Raw genomic sequence first — 19,522 nt, forward strand, 5'->3', positions numbered from 1 at the left:
TAATTAGAGACGTGAGATTGATTGATCTATCTCTGCTAGACTAGCTACTCCTCAGTGCACGTCACTGCTCCGTGGCCGTGCTGTGTAAGGCGCTGTGCTTTGAACTCCGACTGTGGAACGGCATGGGTTCGAGTCCGCCTGGGTCCAGTCTCTGGGTTCTCGGCCGGTGTATAGGACCGTTGGCAACCCACCATCGTGAGGAAAATGGGGAGCTACGAGTGAGTAGCGTAACCCGGTCTCGGAAATCTCCTACAACGGTTGAGGGTTCGACGTGCTAACCCCACGTCACCCCATTACCGGTTGAAGATCTCCACACCTCTAGGTAGGATTATAGGAGGGAGACTGGATGTCGTAGAGATAGGCCAAGGCCCTTCTAGGGCTGTCGAGCCACGGGTTATTATGATTTATATATAGTTATAATATAGTGACATGGATGTATTAGAAAAAAGAAAATCCCTGTCACCTCTTTTCTTCGTTACGAATGTAATTTCTCTTCTCGAAAGTGAATTTTGAACACGGTTACTTCCACCCTTACTTTTATACAACCCATGCCTATAATTTTTGCAAAAAACAATTATGTTTCTTTTATATTTCCATTTGGCATATTGATCACGAAAGTTGGTAGTGCACGATAAATGCTTAATTGAACTAATTATCTCAATTACAAAACAACAAACAATTAGATGTGGATTGCAATCGCTTCCAGTATTACGTTCCCTAATTGATATGGAACAAATATGGAATGCATCAGTGCACAGTGTTGCCGTTTCAGAATTGCAGATATTTCATCAGAAATATGTAAATTGCATAGGTGCACCACATATACAGGTCTGATTGTATCCATGGTTAAATGGTGCCTAATCGCAAATGGTAATTAATTGAATATGATTTTCCTCAGATTATTTATCAACGTAGTTTTTGAGAAAGTAAAATTTATAACAGATGGCTCTCACTGTATTTTCTACTTTCTTTGTTCTTACATAATTTCTGTTACGTGGATTAACGTTCTAGCTAATTTTGTTCCTTGGCATTTAGATTATTTGTAAAAATAATTCAAGATTATTATTTCTGTGAAAGCTTTAATCACTTTCCTTTACTTACTTCTCCCAGCTTTCACGATTACTTTGAAATACTATTGAATATCAACGAAGGATATTTGAAGTTACGTAATACATGACGTAGCCGAGGTTTACTAGCTTGCTTGGTTTATATTTGTTCCTTGATTGACATGATTTTTGTGATTTAGCGTCACTTTTCTGCCACTTTTGAATAAACGTGACGATGAGAATGAGTGATGATGTGATGGAAATGATGAAGGTACAATGAGAAAGAACACCTATGCCCAGGCGGAGATTCGAACCCGAGATCTCTAGTGTCGTAGCACGCTGTGCGAAGTACTCCGCCACGGAGGTTGGCGTATCCTTGTTCTTGTAATCTTCCTTTTCTTTTTAGCATACTATACCAGTATATAAAACAGAATTGTCTTGTATCCGATCACATGCGGCAGTATGACTAGTGCGTTATTGGAGTATCCCTCTTGAAGCTTTGTATTCTCCCAGATATTTGATTTTGTTCGATACCCGGTGGAGGCACTTAGTGGTTCGGATCCCACTTTAAAATGTAGGTCCAGTCCCGACTAGCCTTACTGTGCATAAAGTGGACTTAAAACACCAATTCAATCAATCAATCAGATATTGGATTCTTAGGAAGGTTGCGAATTCGCAGCGACGCCATAGAAATGCGACATTTTAGGCATCATTTTTACTAGAGTTCTTCTTCCAGCGGCAGCGCCAGGGTCAAATATCTAGGGGTGCGGAATGAAAGTTAGGGGGTGTCATGTTGAAAATGATGGAAAAATGAAACATTCATGTATGCCTTAGTTACTTTGTCAAATACCAATGGACTTTTATTAAATTTCAATGAAAATATGCCAATGAAACTGAAAATTACTAGGGACTTTTTCATTTTTGTTTGCTTTGACCAAAACAACATGTACAGGGAAGTTAGTATTAATGAGTTTACTTTAGAATCCAATAATAGTGGTTTTTCTTCAGTACCTAATATTCAATGCTCAGTATGATGATGTGGTCTTCATAAGTTATACAGTAGTGTACCATAACACTCTAAAGGTTATAAGTGTTTTCGTTGAATTAACAAAACAAGTTTGATTAAGTTTTCTGGTAACTAAGCGAAAAGAAAGTAGCATCGTTTACTAAATTTGGTAATTTTGAACAAATTCTTTGATATTCATAAGCAAATGCGTATGATTCAATGATAGCCTATTGGTGAATAATCATGTCATTTGTTTATCGCCATAACCAATTTTTGGTTACTCCAAACTTTTTATCTGTGAAGAGTTAACAGTATTTTCGGCAGAAAATATTTAATGAAAAAGGGGTGTGCAAGCACCCCTTCGCACCCCCTTGGAGCCGCCTCTGTCTTCTCAACATTTTTGGAAATTATTTTCCCTCGTTTAGCTCAAGCCGAACCCAGCACAAATCCATTCTTGCTCTGGAGGGAACGCGAGCTCAAGATCAAATCAATACAGACCCATTAAATTGCTCAGTGATGCATCGAAGGAATCTGTGGCTTTTGCTCTCTTAATCAATGCAAGACATCAGAACATGCATCGCATGCATCGAGCGCTGCTCAGATTATGCTAAATCAATTTTCCGGAGGCCCGCATCTTCCCCGCAACCTTTCGTCGGGGTCAATAGATGGCGCGATTCCAATTGCCAAAGCAATTACGCCACAAGGGATGCTCAGTTTATCCTATTTCAGTTAATCCAAGGCCGAGGTTGGTGCTCCATTATATGGAGTGTCGAGTTACGTTGCCCTGATGTTCATAATTGCACCTGAAGAAGAAGACCAAGTACTGAACATAAGGACTCATTATCTATACTCCATGACTCTTAAACAAACACTGGAATCTATGTAAAATGTTTTTCCAAATCTTCTGGACAGAAGATTGACATTACGATGTAAGTGGAAAACATACATTAACATAGAAATAGAAATTTGCCGTTAAATAACTTGAAATAAGAAGAAAATACAATGCCAACTTTGCATTTCATACGCAGTATGGAACTTTCCAATAATGTGTAGCTTGCTCTTATTTTATTTGCTAGCATTTCGGAATGACATTCGAATCTAACAACTAAATATTTAAATGATGGAGGATCTAACACATTGCCCTTTAAGTTCTAAAAGTAAGACGTACAAAGTAGTTGTGGATGTGATAAACATTTAGCCCACGTACAAGAATATAAAATGCCGAGTACTGGAGACTATGCACTCCCTGTGAGAAAGTAGATAATTTTGCATGGCTTAGAAATTAGGTGGTTTTACATTTCCGTTGATTTTCTCTTGTGGAGATATGTTACAGTGAAGGAATTAGTGATTTTGTGTTCTACTGTGTTTGTTAAGTTAGGCAGTTTTATGTTCTTAGAGGGTTGTTTGAGTTTGTATTGTTTCCCGAATTCTTGTTTGAGTGTTGTAGTTTAACCCTTGTACTTAATACAAGTAAAAACTTAGTGTGTGGTGTTGCCTCATGCATACACAACTTTTCTCAGCGTGAAATTTGCTTTTTGCGTAAACATGTTTTAAGCCTCTATGTCATGGTTATAGCTCTTCGAAGTCGCTAATTTATTTTGCACATTATAATTAAGGATATTAATGACATCAATATTGGATATATATTATATTCGATGATTCACCACATGTGAAACGTACGGAATGCTCCGTGAAATGCTGATATGCGGCTCAAAAATGTAATGTATATTTTTAATAACTTGATAACATACTGCTTTACTAGCGAATACAATTTGAGCGAATGGAGTGATTACGGGATGAATAGGCTACATAAAAATTATTACTTTTGTTAGTTTTGGACGTTCATTCTTTAATGTTTCCTCCGAGTAACATGGGCCGGCTGATGTCACGGTTTACAGGGTTGCCAAATTGAAGGCTCCGGCCTCTATTAAAGATGGCCGTGGTTGGTGCCGTTGAAATCGCACTCGATTGAAGGGTGTCGTGTAGCAACGTTGCCAAGAGTATAGTTCGAGGCGTAAAGAGGTGCGTGGTCACCACATGTCGATGTTGCCAATTTTTGTCAGAACACTCACGTCGACATGTGGAGGCAATTATAATTCTGCCTTTGCATGTTTGTGTTTAGCTGTGTTTGCTACCAAACAACCAATCACATCATATTTCCTGTTATACATTTTGAGTTTTGTTTCCTTTTCTGTTATATTTATTTAGGGATTCTCGGAACGAAGGTCCGAGATCGAGAATATGTGGGACCCTACCCCTACATCCCCTAAATGTACCTTCATGGCACGTTGCTATATGCACGTGGAACTTTACCTTTACTAAGGAAACTAATCGCTTATAGAAATTTGGCAACATGCGACATATCTGACCTTAATTTGTTTCTCCCGCGATCAGCGTTCGGTTTCTTGAGTTCTCCCTTCACATTGCATATTGCCGTGGAGGAATACCTAAAGGGGGATGTGCAGATAAGACCCCACATATTCACAATCTAGGCCATTTGTGGAGGTGATAGCTGCCTGTACCGAGTTACCCCTACATACCCATTAATTAGAGACTAAGTGATTGCAAGATCCGCTCAATGCAATTATATTGCTTGGAAAAATCACGATCTGAAACCAACCAGCTCGGGAATCGAACCCAGATTTCTGCGCTAGGCAATAAGATTTCGTACCGACTGAACAATTGCGGCTTTTGTGTACGTGCGTGTGTATATACGAGGGTAAGTCATTAAATTGACATGAATTTTATTCTAAACTTCATGGAGATTTATGTACAACGAAAATTTGTATTTCTGGACTCAAAATGGTTCCTTAGCAACACGCCATAAAGGTGTTGTGACGATCGAGCAGTATGCGCCTGCGCAATAGCTCGTACAACATGGCCGGAAATTTAGTACTCTCTCCCTTGACTTAAACAATTGTCTCCGTACTGAACCTTCATTCAACTGTAGATTTAAAAAGGTTTCACTCCGTCTGATCACATAAAAACGAATAACACTTCGTTGCTCTTCTACGGTGCAAGTAAACACTCAATAGTGCAGCGGCCATGTTGTACGAGCTACTGCGCAGGCGCATAACTGCTAGATCGTCACGACACCTTTATTGCGTTTTGTTAGGGAACAATTTTGAGTCCCAAAATTCAAATTTCCGTTGTGCATAAATCTCCAGGAAGTTTAGAATAAAATTCCTGTTCTCTAATGACTTCTCCTCGCACAACCAAATCTTTCATGAGGTCACTAAACCATTTGCTTAGGAATTTGTTCAACTACCAAACTGCATGTAGGATTTCTAGTAGAGAACACGAGGACAGTTAGGCTACAGTAGAAGTGATAAATCTTCTAAATATAAGTCATTTGTGAGGCATTGCACACTTAGAGCATTTAAGATGAGAAAATATTTAATAGATTGTAAGCTAAATGATCCATTAGTTCCACTGTCCTGTTGAACACAATGGCTTCATAATTAGTCAAAATACAGAGAGAACTGAACACTGACAACAAGACATGGAGAGAAAAAAGAAAGGTGCAACTGAGCATGCGCAATGAAAGTGCAGAAGGAGCCGTCTAGCGTCAACACACCTCTCTCACCTCGTGAATGTCAATCCCATGGTTGAGGGACCACATTGTCTGGAAGTAGTCCTGCATCCGCTGCTTCAGTTCCTTCGGGATCTGGTGAAGAGTCAGAAAGTCCTTCAAGTCCCTCCACTTCGTCTGGTACAAAGAACGTCTGGAGTACATCCTCTGGATGATGGCGGTCACGTTTCCGAATACGACGGCGTGCATTAAGGCTGAAAGACACGATGGAGCACATCACCATTCAGATACCAACATTAAAATACTTTATTCAAGAGATGAACACGGTATAAAGCAAACCAAGTACAGAACTATGTCACGAGAGGGAGACACAAAATTAAATATAAAATAATACAATGGATCTTACAATCTTATACATCATCATAATTTCATATTGTAGCTTTTCACAAATTCAGCTATTAAACCCCTGACCTTTTTAGGGATATTTGTTCTTTTTATTTATTGCTATTACAATTCGAAATTGTATACTTAATTTGGGTGCGCCCTGTATGTTCATGAAATAGAAGAGAGGAGTGTATTTATATTCCCACTTTGCAGTAAGCGCAAACCTACACTTTACGTTGATGAATTAATTGTGAGATACTACACAATGAACTTTCCTAGTATACTTAAAACTACATTTACTTATTCAAACTAATTTCCATTTTGTTAAATTTACATCAATGTGTCTTATATACCAGCACATTTAGTATGAACGACATTCAAACGTAAGAGCACCGAACATAACATGAATAACATTATAATGCAAAGCCAATTAGACATTATCCGAATTAAACATTATCCATTGTCTGGTGCTTTTAATCGTACTTATTATAACGCTAAGTTTTGAAAGAGCACCTCTTCTGTCGCCTTCAGGAGAAATTTCTTTTTGTCGGTGGTGGAAATCGAACCTACGCACCCCTGTAATTCTGGTGCGCTAACGAACAACTCCAAGGCACCCCAGGAATTTTATATTAATTTTTGTTCCAGGTATACTAGAAAAGTGATTCAAAAGTCCCTTAACTCCCACCCTATAAAATGTAAAGGAGTTAGATTGGGTACAATTGGGCATGATAGGAACAGGTTAGGCCTAGGGGGAACCATATTGGTACGTTCCAAGCAGACGTTCACCATATTGGTGGCCGCCATATTGAATTCAACTCAACATTTTTAACGGGAATGGGGTGATATATATATCAAATTAGACTAGAGAATTTCAGGAGAATGCAATGGTTAAGGTTTTTTCGACGTATCTTTAACCAGTGAAAAATCTTGACTGCACGATTGTAACAAATGTCTTATTTTCAAGTTGTTAGAAAACAGTGCCAAAATGTTCCTAACGCGTCGATGGAAGTTCTGGGACGTCCTGATCGTCGCCTGTCGTTGACAGATCCTGTCACTCGTTGGGGGTGTCGTTGATTAGAATCATTTGCTATGGCACGCAAACTTCTCTCCCAAGACAGCAGTAACATTTCGATGCGATCCTCACACGTTAGGACCATTCTGGCACTGTTTTCTCACACCTGGAAAATGAGGTACTTGTTACAACCATAAATCTTTACTGATTAAAGATATGTTGAAAAAACCTCAGCTTTGCATTTCATGTGAAATTCTAGCCTCATTTGCTATATCCCATCATCCCTTTCCCATTTAAAAATTTTGAGTTGAATTCAATATGGCGGCCACCAATATCGCGGACGTCCGCTTGGAACACACCAATTTGGTTCCCTCTAGTCCTAGCCTCTTCCTATCATGACCAATTGTACCCAGTCTGAGTCTTTTACATTTTATGGGGGTGTTAAGGGACTTTTGAATCATCCTGTACTATTTCTATTATCTGAGGAAAGCGGGCCATATTTGATTGAATTCTACACTGGGGTGTCTCATAGGGTGTTGAACCATATTGCTATGAAGGCTGTTTCCAATTGGGTTCCTTGAATTGAAGAGAAGAGAAGCGGTGCTAGAAATTATCTTATGTATACCCTGTCCCAGCTAACTGTGGAGCAAGGTTGCGCATAACGTCAGAGAAGCGAGGGATAAGTGAAATCCCGGCCTAGGGATGGATGTTTGTGAGTGTCCATTCATCAATTTCATCATATCATCACTCATCCCCATCTTCGCAAATTAGCCAAAAGTGGCACGAAAAGCAAAGTAAAATAAAGCAGATCAATCAATCAATAAATAAATAAATCTTCATTGCGTAATTGACACATAAAAGTATCCAAACCCATTATCATTTCAACTATCCTTGCTTTTAAAATTCTAATGCCTCATTTTACATTCCTTTCTAATTTTTTAACACTTTTGGAGATGAAGGAGCACATTGGATTTATATTATTCATATATATTTTTGTTTTAATGAACTGTGAAAATTCCGACGAGAGTGAGGAGCTTATGACGTCTTCAGCTCATGTCAGCAATGGAAAATTATATATTCTACCATTCAAAACGTACTTAACAGGTCCATCAGCCATAAAAATCTTACAGGATTTGTTAGCTTTTTCAATCTAACGAACGAAGAACGACGATTCATTTTATTCGAGGTAATGCACCTGAAAGAAAATTCCCAGAAAAAAACATCCGAGATCTGAAAAAAAGATCGATAAAAGGCAATGTTTTTCCAAAGCAAATATTCCAAGTCTGGTTCGAGGGAAAATTGAAATGTGGCAGACAAAGTGGTTTTTATCAGCAATGAATAGGTTTATTACGTTGTGGTTGGAAATATCATTGGATTTTGAAACGATTCGCTCGCGATGCTTTTAATTTGACCGAGACTAGCGAGAGGGAGGTGGATGGGTAGCACGAGGCGGAAGAAGGAAACTATTCGCTTTATTCTATGCTATTCTTTCATTGTTTTGTTTCCCACTCCTACTTCTATGCACACACACACACACACACACACACACGCACAACCAACTCTGTAGTGTGTGGGTATCCTCTATTTTTATACAATCAGAGGACAATTCATGGTTAGTTCGCTATATTTACTGCTCAGCAATATTTGTTGGACACTGTGATTCGATTTTTATTTCAGTCTTTCTCTCGATCTCCAGCTATACAGCAACGAATGCACCCTACATCTACATAACTATGATATTCATACCACACGATGAAAGTTGTGTTAGATTCCATAAGACTGTTCGAAAAAAGAGAAACACCCAGTCTCCATATTATCCCCCTCTCATATAAAAAACAGCTAAAAACTTTAACCATTACTGCAGCGTGTCAGATATTTTCACAAAAGAGAAGTGGTTGAATCAAGAACATATAAAACAAAAAGTAAAGTGCTCCCCTGTGCTTAGAACAACGCCATGAAGGCGTATAGGGGGTGTATGGTGTAACGCCCCACACTTTCTTGATCCGGTCGTGAGTTGGGTTGATGTGATCAGCACCACGCCCCTGACCGCATTTACCCCCCAGGTTTTCCCCCAGGTACCCCTGTTATTCGACGCTGGGTGGGCGCCGGGGCCGCTTCCATCGTTAGAAAAGTTCCCGGATTTGAACCGGCCGGGGATCGAATCCGAGACCTTTAGCATGGTAGTCAGACGCGTTACCGACTGAGCCACCGCGCCCAAGAACATATATGTCTAGAAATTCTCAATTTGACATTATTGGCTGTTGAGGTGCAGACTCGTATTCAATAGGTACCTTTAAAGAAATCCATAGCAACGCTATTCTAACTTTTCCGTCTTGATTAACCTTACGGCACAATTTGGTGACGTTGCATAAGGTGGTGCAACAAGAACAAAAAATAATAAGAATAGAACAATAATAAGTAAAAATTAATTTGGATTAATTAGTTAAAGTTAGTTAGACTAGTTAGCAAAAGGAAGAAGGCAAGTTATAAGTTTCATATTTGAGTCGAAATGAAGCAGTATGACTTTTCCTTTATCCAAAAAAAGGTAATTGTGTATTGCACCCAGAGGTAGCCCTCACATTTTTTTCGATCTTTTTTAAAAATACTGGACGTGATATGATCAACACCATGCTCATGTCGCCTTTACCTCCCAAAGGTTGCACACACATGCACCTACTTTACGCAGGAAGCTTGTCAGAAAAAAGATGCATACATCCCAGGAACTGAACCCATGTCTTCTGCGTAACAGTCACACGTCATAGAGACTGAACTACCACAGAAAATACTTCCTTATCTAAGGAGGCTTCCATGATAATAATTGAAGCCATCACTTAGTAATCAAGGGCCCACGGATTCAGCGTTAGAGATCCAATCTCAACTGTAGGCCCGGTACTGATAATTGAATACAAGTGCTTCTCCAAACTTTATCGACAACATTTCTCCATCTGGCCAGAAGCAAGGACCGCAGACTCGAAGACTCCAGAAGTAAACCGCAACAGTCGGCAACACTGCTCACCGCACCAACTCCTAATGCCGCGAAAAGCCGTAGGATTCGATAAGCAAACTCTGGCGAATTCGCGAAATGCATCCACGCTCCCTAAATCACCTCTCATGAGATGAGGTTCTTGGTCGTCGCCATGGAAAATTAACTCGGGGAGAGATCGGATGCGATGGTGGGCTGAGAGGTTATTTTTAGAACTGACTGTGTAAGAACGGGAGTGCGTCGGAAGACCTTAAAAACTTCCCTTTCTCTCTTCCTCTGGGATAAAACGGAGGTTGCCTGAAGCCCACCTGCGTCCGTTTGCTTAATTTTCACGCCTACTCACAACACAGCTTGGAAGTCAAAATTACCAGGCGAAGTAGGAAGACGTGACGTTTGTCAACGATTTATTGTTTTTTTTACTGAAATTTAATGATCAACACTATTAAGCCTTGTTTTCATGTTCAATAAAACACTCAAAATGCTGACCAGGACAGAATTTATTGTCAAATAAACACACCAAATTCAATAAAAAAAAGATGTTTCAGAATCTGGAGAAAACCTTGCTATGAGGTTGAAACGTCATGTTTACAGTGTGTTTATTTGACAATAAATTCTGTCTTGGTCAGCATTTTGAGTGTTTTATTGAAATTTAATGTTTACACATTACTGTTTTACGAATGTTATACTATTTCTAAATTGGATGGAAGGGCCGACATTTTTAGAAGGTACCAAAAAGTCAACCTTACTTCCACGTAGTACACCCCGATAATTGCAGTCTTGCAGGCCAACGAGGCTCTGGCGTCTGGACACACGGTCAGTAATAATCATCTTTAAGTTGATGCTGTCCATTTGTGTTTGTGATTGTCCTTTCATCCATTTTATCTTATCACCATTCATCTTCATCTTCGCGATTAGCCAAAAGTGGAAGAAAAACAAAGTAAAGAAAAAATCAAGCAATCGATTTCTAAACCTCTTTATTGACTATTATGCATCATACCTATTTGACTGAAATGTCTCTTGAACTATCTATAATGACTGCTTTATTGTTTGCAGACGCTGTTCATGAATCAGCTACACAAAGCGAGTATTTGCAATGTATATTGGCAATTACTCCTTAACTCACATTTTGCAACATATTTACAACAAAATATTTGACTTAGTGACTTTTGACTCACCCTGTATCTACATATAATACATAGTTCCGTATTTAATATACATTTTTAATACGTCTAGGTCTTGCAATACGTTAATTCCCCATTTCCACACATGCTTCATTTAGTATTGTAAAGAGGCTATTTTTGGCTAAATTTAATCTTAAATATCTTCCTTATTCGGAAAACACGTTCACCAAATTTTGATATTATGTTGAGTCTCAAGACATGTAACTGTGATGCAAATTTAAGATTATTCCTCTGTCCTCCATTTGGGAATACAGAGCGTCAAACTTTTAATTTTTATTTATTTTGAAACTGTTGGAGCTTATAGGAAAAAAGGGGTCCCAAGCACCTCACAGTAAACACGAGAAGCATGGTTAAAGTATTTTGCTCCCGTCATGGTTATTTTATGCCGCAAAGATAAGAAATTATACATAATAATATCTATCGGATTTATTGTAGTATAGCATGGAAACTACGAATGTGAGAACCAAGATGGTAACAAACAAAAGGAAAGCATTTATCTTGGAAGACAATTGTTTTTGAATCATTACATTTGAAATTATAGAACAACAGTTATAGCAATTTTCGTAAAGGTCTGAAAACGCTGAAATCACCGCACGATGCTGATTAAAAATGGCTGTCAATCCCAACGCAAGACTGAAAATAAATTTCAACATCAGTTTGGAATACTTGGAAGATGTAGAAATAAGTGATTAAATTAATAATATTTTTTTTAAAATGGTAATTCGACACGGGTTGGTCGAAATGGTATGGTATGATCCACATAATTCTTGTAAAAATTATTTGCTGTATATCATGTGAAGGTTAAATTGAAAGAGGAGATGACTGGACTAAGTAAAATAATATTTTCACCGAACATAAAAATTCCAGATGGAACTATAATTCAGAAGATTTATCCTGGTACCGCTCCCTCCACTCGGTGGTCTGTCGTCCGTTGGAACACCTTGGCAGACATCACGTGAGTGTTTCCACCCAATGAGACGAGTGCTGGATATAGCACGTGCTTTGCTCTCTGCCAGAGCTAGCCGTTCTCTTTGGGAGGGGAATTTGAACGCTTGGCAGCCACATTCGCGGCCAAAGTGAGGGGAAAACAACATATGCAGAGAGAGCAGGTATTTCAGATTGAGAGAGGAGAAGAGCATTGATATTATTTGCTTGCCCTTTCAACAACAGCACGGTCAGTCGCCATGTTTGCGTGAAACTATGATTGGAAACAACTGTTCACAGACGTCAGACCACTCAGTGGCGGGAACTGTACCAGGGTAAGCCTTTTGGCCTGTAAGTTCGTACAAAGTATCAATAACAGAGGCGCATTGTTGGTTCTACACTTCTACATGACCACTAAGAATGATTCCTTTCTCATCATTTCTACAATACAGCATGTCAACACCACGTTTCAATTCGTTATGTGTTTCTCATGCATCTTGTAGTTTATTGTGCCATAACCAATTGAATGTTAGTGGACTAATGTTTAGTAAGCAACTTTTCTCCATTAGGACAGAAACTTACAACTGAGACATATAATGGGAATTGTGGCAACAACATTCGTTCTGACTCAATATTTGAATGAACTTCTGCTGTCCTAAGAAAATAGCATATCCTACAATGTTATTCTTCGTTCATTTGGTACAAAAGTTTCAAACACTTTTCCACTAAGCCCCTGACACCATCAAATTACATAAGAAATAATGCCTTTTCTCGTTTTTTGGAATTTTCAGACTTAAAAATGCTTCATAGTCGGGTTCGATTCCTTGGGTGGGTGATCTAAGGTCCCCGCATAAAGAGGCTCTGGGGCTCACCCAGCCTCAAATCAATGTGTACCTGTGGGCAACCCTGAGGGGTAAAGGCGGCCGGAGCGTGGTGCTGATCACATCACCTCCAGATATTTATTTCATTTTTCCCGATACAAATTTTATTTTATTTTATTTATTGATAGAGCTCAACAGGCCGAGCACAATTATAGTGCTATAATTACATAATATTACTATAATAGATTCAGTGTTCCAGTAATAGTATTTTTAAAATTGTACAAACTCATTGCAAAAATATCAATTGCGTTATTTACACATGAAATTGTGTTGAAAGAGTTGCACGCTCTCTGCACTGTAGAGGTAGAAAGAATTGATGTTTTCGCTCTCTGGCAATGAAAGATTTTGTGCTTGGTACGTGTTTTGGAAACGGGAACATTAAATGCTACGGCTGATAACAAGTTGGAATCGTCTATTGTACCGTTATTTTCCTTATACATAAAGAGCAAGTCATTTACTTGTCGCCGGAGTGATAGTTTGCTGAAGATGTTCTCTGAAACTAGATTATCGTATGAACCGCATGTTGGATATTCATTCTCCACAGGCTTTGAATTTGAGGTATCCAAGGAATTTTGACTGAATACGTTCCAGTCTACGAGTTAAGTATTTGAGTGGGATTCCAGATTACTGACGCATGTTTAGAGGAAATAGCAAAGTATTTCACTGGTTCAATTTTTCGTGAAGTCGTGACTGGCGTCGTTTCTGAAAGCGTCGTAGTAACAGTTTCAATATTTTTATTAAATTTGAGCTTGGTGTCGAAGGTCACTCCGACGTCTTTAATTTCACTTTTGCGTGTAATTTGTATATTTTTAACACGGTATGGAAAAACATAATGTGATTTGGGTTTTGAGTAAGTGACTACGCTGCATTTTGTTAGCTTAAGATCTAACTGTTATTTTTATACTAAGAAATCAATCTATCTACATCTTCTTGTAGTTTCAAACAGTCTTCAGAGGTAGTTATTTCGTGGAAAAACTTAAGATCGTCGGCGAAAAGCTACTTTTGAGAATTTTGTATGCAATTAGGTAAGTCGTTGACAAGTAATAAAAAAAAAGCTGTTCAAGATTGGCCCCTTATGGACCACTAGAATATGATGTGAAGGGACGACTTATTACAGTTTGCGTTCGATCGGCTAAATATGAAGCAAAGAAATTTAAAGTATTAAGTGAAATATGGCCGAGATCGAGGATGTATGGGGCCCTACCCCCCACATCCCCTAAATGTGCCTTCATGGCACGGTGGTATATGCACAAGGAACTTCATCTATATCTAATAGTTTTAAAATGTTAAGATATTGTTTATTAACTAGATGAAATCTCTCTGCACGAAATTTCTAGTAAAAATATAATGGAGTTAGCTGTGACCCTTTGCCTCTGTGCGCACGCCTATGCGGAGACTTCTACAGAGCATGCCTTACATAAGAATATGACTTATAAATATTATACAACGTGGCATATACTGCGGGAGGGGGCTAATTTTTAATATACTGTATTGCTAATCCCGTGTTTAATTACTTGTGCATGAATAAAATATAACGCCTGTTCCCTCTGCAACCCAAATGACAGTACCAGCAGACGGGCTGCATAAACACAAGGATACGAAGCGTTCGCAATTCTTCGCTGGTCACGAAAAGCTTGATGCGACGTTATTTTTGTAATTTATCCGGGGAAATCACACGAAATCTAGTTAAACCTTAATTTCCCGTGGGATTACAGCCACGGAAAGTACAAAGCGAATTTCCTTACCTCCTATCAGCATGGTGCAGATGCTGAATATCTTCTCGCACGTCGTGTTGGCTGAGACGTTTCCGAAGCCGACGCTGGTGAGGCTGGAGCAGGTGAAGTACAGGGCTGTGACGTATGAGTCGGAGTGAGTGACATTGTCCACGGGGATCTTCAGTCTCTCGGCCATGTGATGGAGCCATCCTGACAAGGAAAACAAAGAAGATTTTTCATTTCTCTCTCCCTTTTCATCCGATTACAACAAAACGTAGGTTCCAATCTTTGGCGTTATTCTCCCTCTCCTTGATTACAAGGTGACGACGTTACCACTACGCCATCGGGGAGGCCCATAAAACTGTAAAGTGCTTTGTTTACCACACACTCGTGGGTACATATATTTAAACTGTAGGTCCAGTTCCAATGAGCCGGTTTCTGCATAAAGTTACTTAAAACAAAAACTAAGAAACACCAAGTTAACATATGTGGACACACACACACACACACATACGGTGCAGTGGTAACGTCGTCGCCTTGCGATTAAGAGCTACGGAGTTTGATACCCGGTGGAGGTACACAGTGGGGTTCGGGTCCTACTTTAAGCTGTAGGTCCGGTTCCTATTATACCATTTGTGCATAAAATGAACTTAAGATCTTTACACACACACAAACACACACACACACATATTTTTTATATGTATGTGTGTATACATATACATTTATTTCATATACATATATACCCACACACACGAACATATAAACAAACCCACACACTTCACTTGGTGGTATTATTTTTAGTTTTTGTTTGTAAGTACACTTTATGCACAAATACTACCTAATTGGGACTGAACGTACAGTTTAGGGTGAGTTCCGAACCACTACGTGCCTTCACCGGCTATGAACCGGAGATCCCTTAATTACAAGGCGACAATAATACCACTTTGCTATGGAGGCTTTATTATAACTGTATTACATCAGTGGCCATATTTGCAAACACATGTTTATAAGCGCCAGAAAAGTGTGCAAATTGTGTTATGGTTTACGTAAGTACATATACTTCGTGCAATAGTAGATTTATTTATTTTCAATGTACCGAATTAGAGACAAAGTATCATCATGTTTGTTTGCAGGCTAACGAGGTGCTTGGATCCACTGTTACTGTAATCCTATAGTTGATTTGATGTTTTAAGTCCACTTTATGCACAGTAAGGCTAATTCGGGACTGGACCTACAGTTTGAAGTGGGATACGAACCACCATGTGCCTCCAAGGGTATCGAACCCAAGACCCCTTGATTACAAGGCAACGGTGCTACCACTGCGCTATCGTGGAGGCTCATGTAATCCTATAATCCATTGCAAACTACAAGGAGTCTGTGTTTAGGACCCTGCCAATGTAGAAGCTTGTGGTTGGCTTATCCTCATCGTCGCGATTATCCAAAATTGGAAGAAAAGTTATTTAAAATAAACAAAATACGAACAAACAAACATCCAAACATAATTGAAAACTGTAATAATGATTACACAAACAATATACAGGGTGTCCCATAAGTAATAGCGCAAACTGACACAGGTAAAAGTACAAGATAATAGAAGCAAAAAGTCTGTTAACATGGGTCTACAAACGAGTCGTTTTCGATTGATTGATTGAATTGTTGCTTTAAGTCCACTTTATGCACAGTAAGGCTAAATTGGGACTGGACCTACAGTTCCCTCTGTGCCATCGGGAAGGCTCTGAGCAGTTTTCGAGATAATCGCGAATGTGTGATTACAAGCCGCCACTTACTTCATTATTTGTAAACGTCGTCCTAGTTGGTAAAATGCTAATAATGTGTGCGAATGTGTGGTTAGAAGCCGTCATTGATTGCAGTTTGTAAACACCGAGTGCTTTACTCCTTGCGCGGTTCGAGGTTTGCTCATTGTTTACAAAACAGAACATTTCCGAGATCTGGCGTTGCAATCAAACAGAACATTTCCGAGAGGTGATGTACACAGTACATCAGTACTGTACACAGTGTAATCGTACTGTGGGAGTCACGTCAGTTGTGCTGGACTGCGTAGTGAAAATGGAACCTTACAGCAACGAAGAGTATGCGGATATGCATTTTGTGTATGGTTTGGTTAACGGCAATGCACGGGAGGCTGCACGCTTGTACCAAGAAAAATACCCTGCTCGAAGGCACCCCGAGAGTCGCACATTTACAAGGGTACATCAGCGCCTCAGAGAGCATGGGAGCTTCGAACATGGTAGGAGAGAAGGTAGACCTTCACGCATTACGCCTGAAGTTGAGGATATGGTGTTGGAAGCAGTAGAACACTCTCCAGGAACCTCGACGAGGAGAATTGTCGCACAAGTGTCAGTAAGCAGCAGTAGTGTATGGAGAATTTTACATCGCAATTCACTCTACCCTTACCACCTCCAACGAGTTCAGTATCTCAGTGATACGGATTGTGTTCCTAGAGTGACGTTTTGTCAGTGGATGCAACAACAGGTTGTACTCAACCCTCGTTTTGCAAGTGACATTTTATTTACAGACGAAGCGGGGTTCGCACGCGATGGTATTTTTAATTTTCATAATTCTCATGTTTGGAGTGTACTAAACCCACATGCTGTTCATGAGGCACCACATCAGCAACGTTTATAATTGAGTGTGTGGTTAGCGGTACTAGGTGATCGTCTCATTGGACCACACCTTCTTCCAAGAAGACTCAATGGACCAAGGTACCTTCAGTTTTTGCGGCATGATCTTCCAGGATTGCTTGAGGATGTTCCCCTTGATCCACGTCAGAGTATGTGGTACATGCTTGATGGAGCACTGGAACATTTTGCTGCTGCTGTGAGACGATATCTAACACGCAGATATCATCAAAGATGGATAGGTCGAGGCGGGGCTGTACCGCGGCCTCCAAGGTCACTGGATCTAAATCCTTTGGATTTTTGTGTCTGGGGTCACCTCAAAAGCGTAGTGTAGAACACTCCCGTTGACACGGTTGAAGAACTGGAACAGGGAATTGTACATGCTTGTGACCAATTCCGAAATGATCCGGGGCTGTTCGAAATAATTCGAAACTTAATGCGGAATCGCATACAGTATTGCATCCAGATGGAAGGACGACACTTTGAACACCTCCTTTAACAGAAACGTGTGTACAGTAATTGTAACGTAGAACATACTAAAGTAGTGCTGTATTCCTTGTTAAAGTAAGTAGAATGCTCAATAAAAGCAATGAGATCTCCTGATTTTTCATACTGTATTATTGGTATTTTACCAACTAGGACGACGTTTACAAACACTGAAGTTAGTGACGGCTTGTACCCACACATTCGCACACACTATTAGCATTTTACCAACTAAGATGACGTTTAAAAACAATGAAGTCAGTGGCGGCTTGTAATCACACATTCGCGATTATCTCGAAAACGGCTCGTTTGCAGACCCATGTGTACTGAGCCTTTTTGCTTCTATTATCATGCACTTTCACCTGTGTCAGTTTGCGCTATTACTTTTAAGACACCATGTATATATATATATATATATATATATATATATATATATATATATATATATATATATCTTAAATAAGCGTTACCAACTAACTTCTTGCTGGTTGAAGAATTTGTTCGAAGACAAACCCATCTCTATGGTACGAAGCTACGCAATACGAAATTTACAGTAGCACACATACTTCTTTTGGTGTAGCAGGGGATATTCCGAGCTAGACCAATAAGGCTAGAGGGAAATTTTAAGTACGTTATCACAGGGAGATGGAGGGAGAGAAAGGAAGACGAGGGACAGGCAGAGTTAGGGAGAGAGCGGAAGATTTACAAAAGAAATATATAGAAGGAAAGAGAGTTAAAGAAAGATGAAGAAAGAAATAGAGACAGGCAGGCAGAGAGGGAGAGGGTAGGAAATAGGCCAGTGAAGAGGGAGGGAGGAATAGAGATTGAAAGTTTTGGAAAATAATGAAAGAGAGAGGAGAAAGTGGGAGATGAGATGAGAGAATTGGGAAGGAAAGAGAGAAACAAAGTACGCGCGCGAGAGAGAGAGAGAGACAAGGAGTGAGAATAACAGAAAGATGGTAATATCAGAGAGGGGGTGACAAGATAGATTGATAGGTATATATAAAGTTAGAGAGAGAGAGAGAGAGAGAGAGAGAGAGAGAGAGAGAGGGAGGGAGAGATAGGAAGGGGAGATGTACAGGGTAAGACAAATGTAAGGTTATATAGTTGGATATCCATCACGGTTTCCAGACCTAAGACCCCTCTATTTTTACTTGCGGGGACAGAGATGAGGTAAAATTGTTTTGCTTGAAATTGTAACTGCATGCTAAGAAAATTAAGAGCCTAGATCATCTCAAAGAAATTATCACAGGCGTCATCTCCCAAATCACCCCACCACACTACAGACGTCTTACACAACTAGGAGCGTCGAATTGAAGCATGCCTTAAAGCAGATGGTAGCATATTGAACATGTGCTGTTCATATCAATCATATCAATCATATGTAAATTTGGATGTACGTATTTGTTTTCCTACATAACCTGCCCTTTACCCCTCTGTAGAGATAGCACACCGATGAACCGATTTATTCGCTGTGTACTTCACCAAGATTGTTTACTTATCTATCATTGTTTCTGAGCTATTCATAAGTAATTCTACATGCATTATTATCTTACAGGGCACGATAAAAAAAGGTCCAAACTCAAGCCATAAACTTGAGGAATATTTACTTCCGCAATGTACATTTCGTCTCTAGTTTTAATAAGACAGAATTGTCAGATGACCTTTGAGGATCGTAAGGTCAGAAAGTCGTTCTGACTCCTTCCACTGCAGACCATTTTATCGTTACATTCGTA

The 19,522-nt window shown here is 39.5% G+C and overlaps 2 protein-coding genes across 2 annotated transcripts in view; both read right to left on the minus strand.

Annotated features, from left to right (window-relative positions):
* Nucleotides 1-19,522, minus strand: part of RpS21 (ribosomal protein S21) — a 426,171-nt gene that overhangs the window by 335,976 nt on the left and 70,673 nt on the right. The gene's annotated exons all lie outside the window — the stretch shown is intronic.
* Elk (Eag-like K[+] channel) overlaps nt 1-19,522 on the minus strand; it is a 647,431-nt gene that overhangs the window by 18,072 nt on the left and 609,837 nt on the right. Inside the window, exons 9-10 of the mRNA XM_083125217.1 lie at nt 14,695-14,874; nt 5,639-5,838 (exon numbers count right to left, since the gene is read on the minus strand). Coding sequence (XP_082981343.1) covers nt 5,639-5,838; nt 14,695-14,874 — 380 coding nt within the window. The remainder of the gene's footprint in view (nt 1-5,638; nt 5,839-14,694; nt 14,875-19,522) is intronic.

This window comes from Lepisma saccharinum, chromosome 1 (genome assembly GCF_977018435.1).
Source record: "Lepisma saccharinum chromosome 1, izLepSacc3.1, whole genome shotgun sequence".
NCBI classification, from domain to species: Eukaryota; Metazoa; Arthropoda; class Insecta; order Zygentoma; family Lepismatidae; genus Lepisma; species Lepisma saccharinum.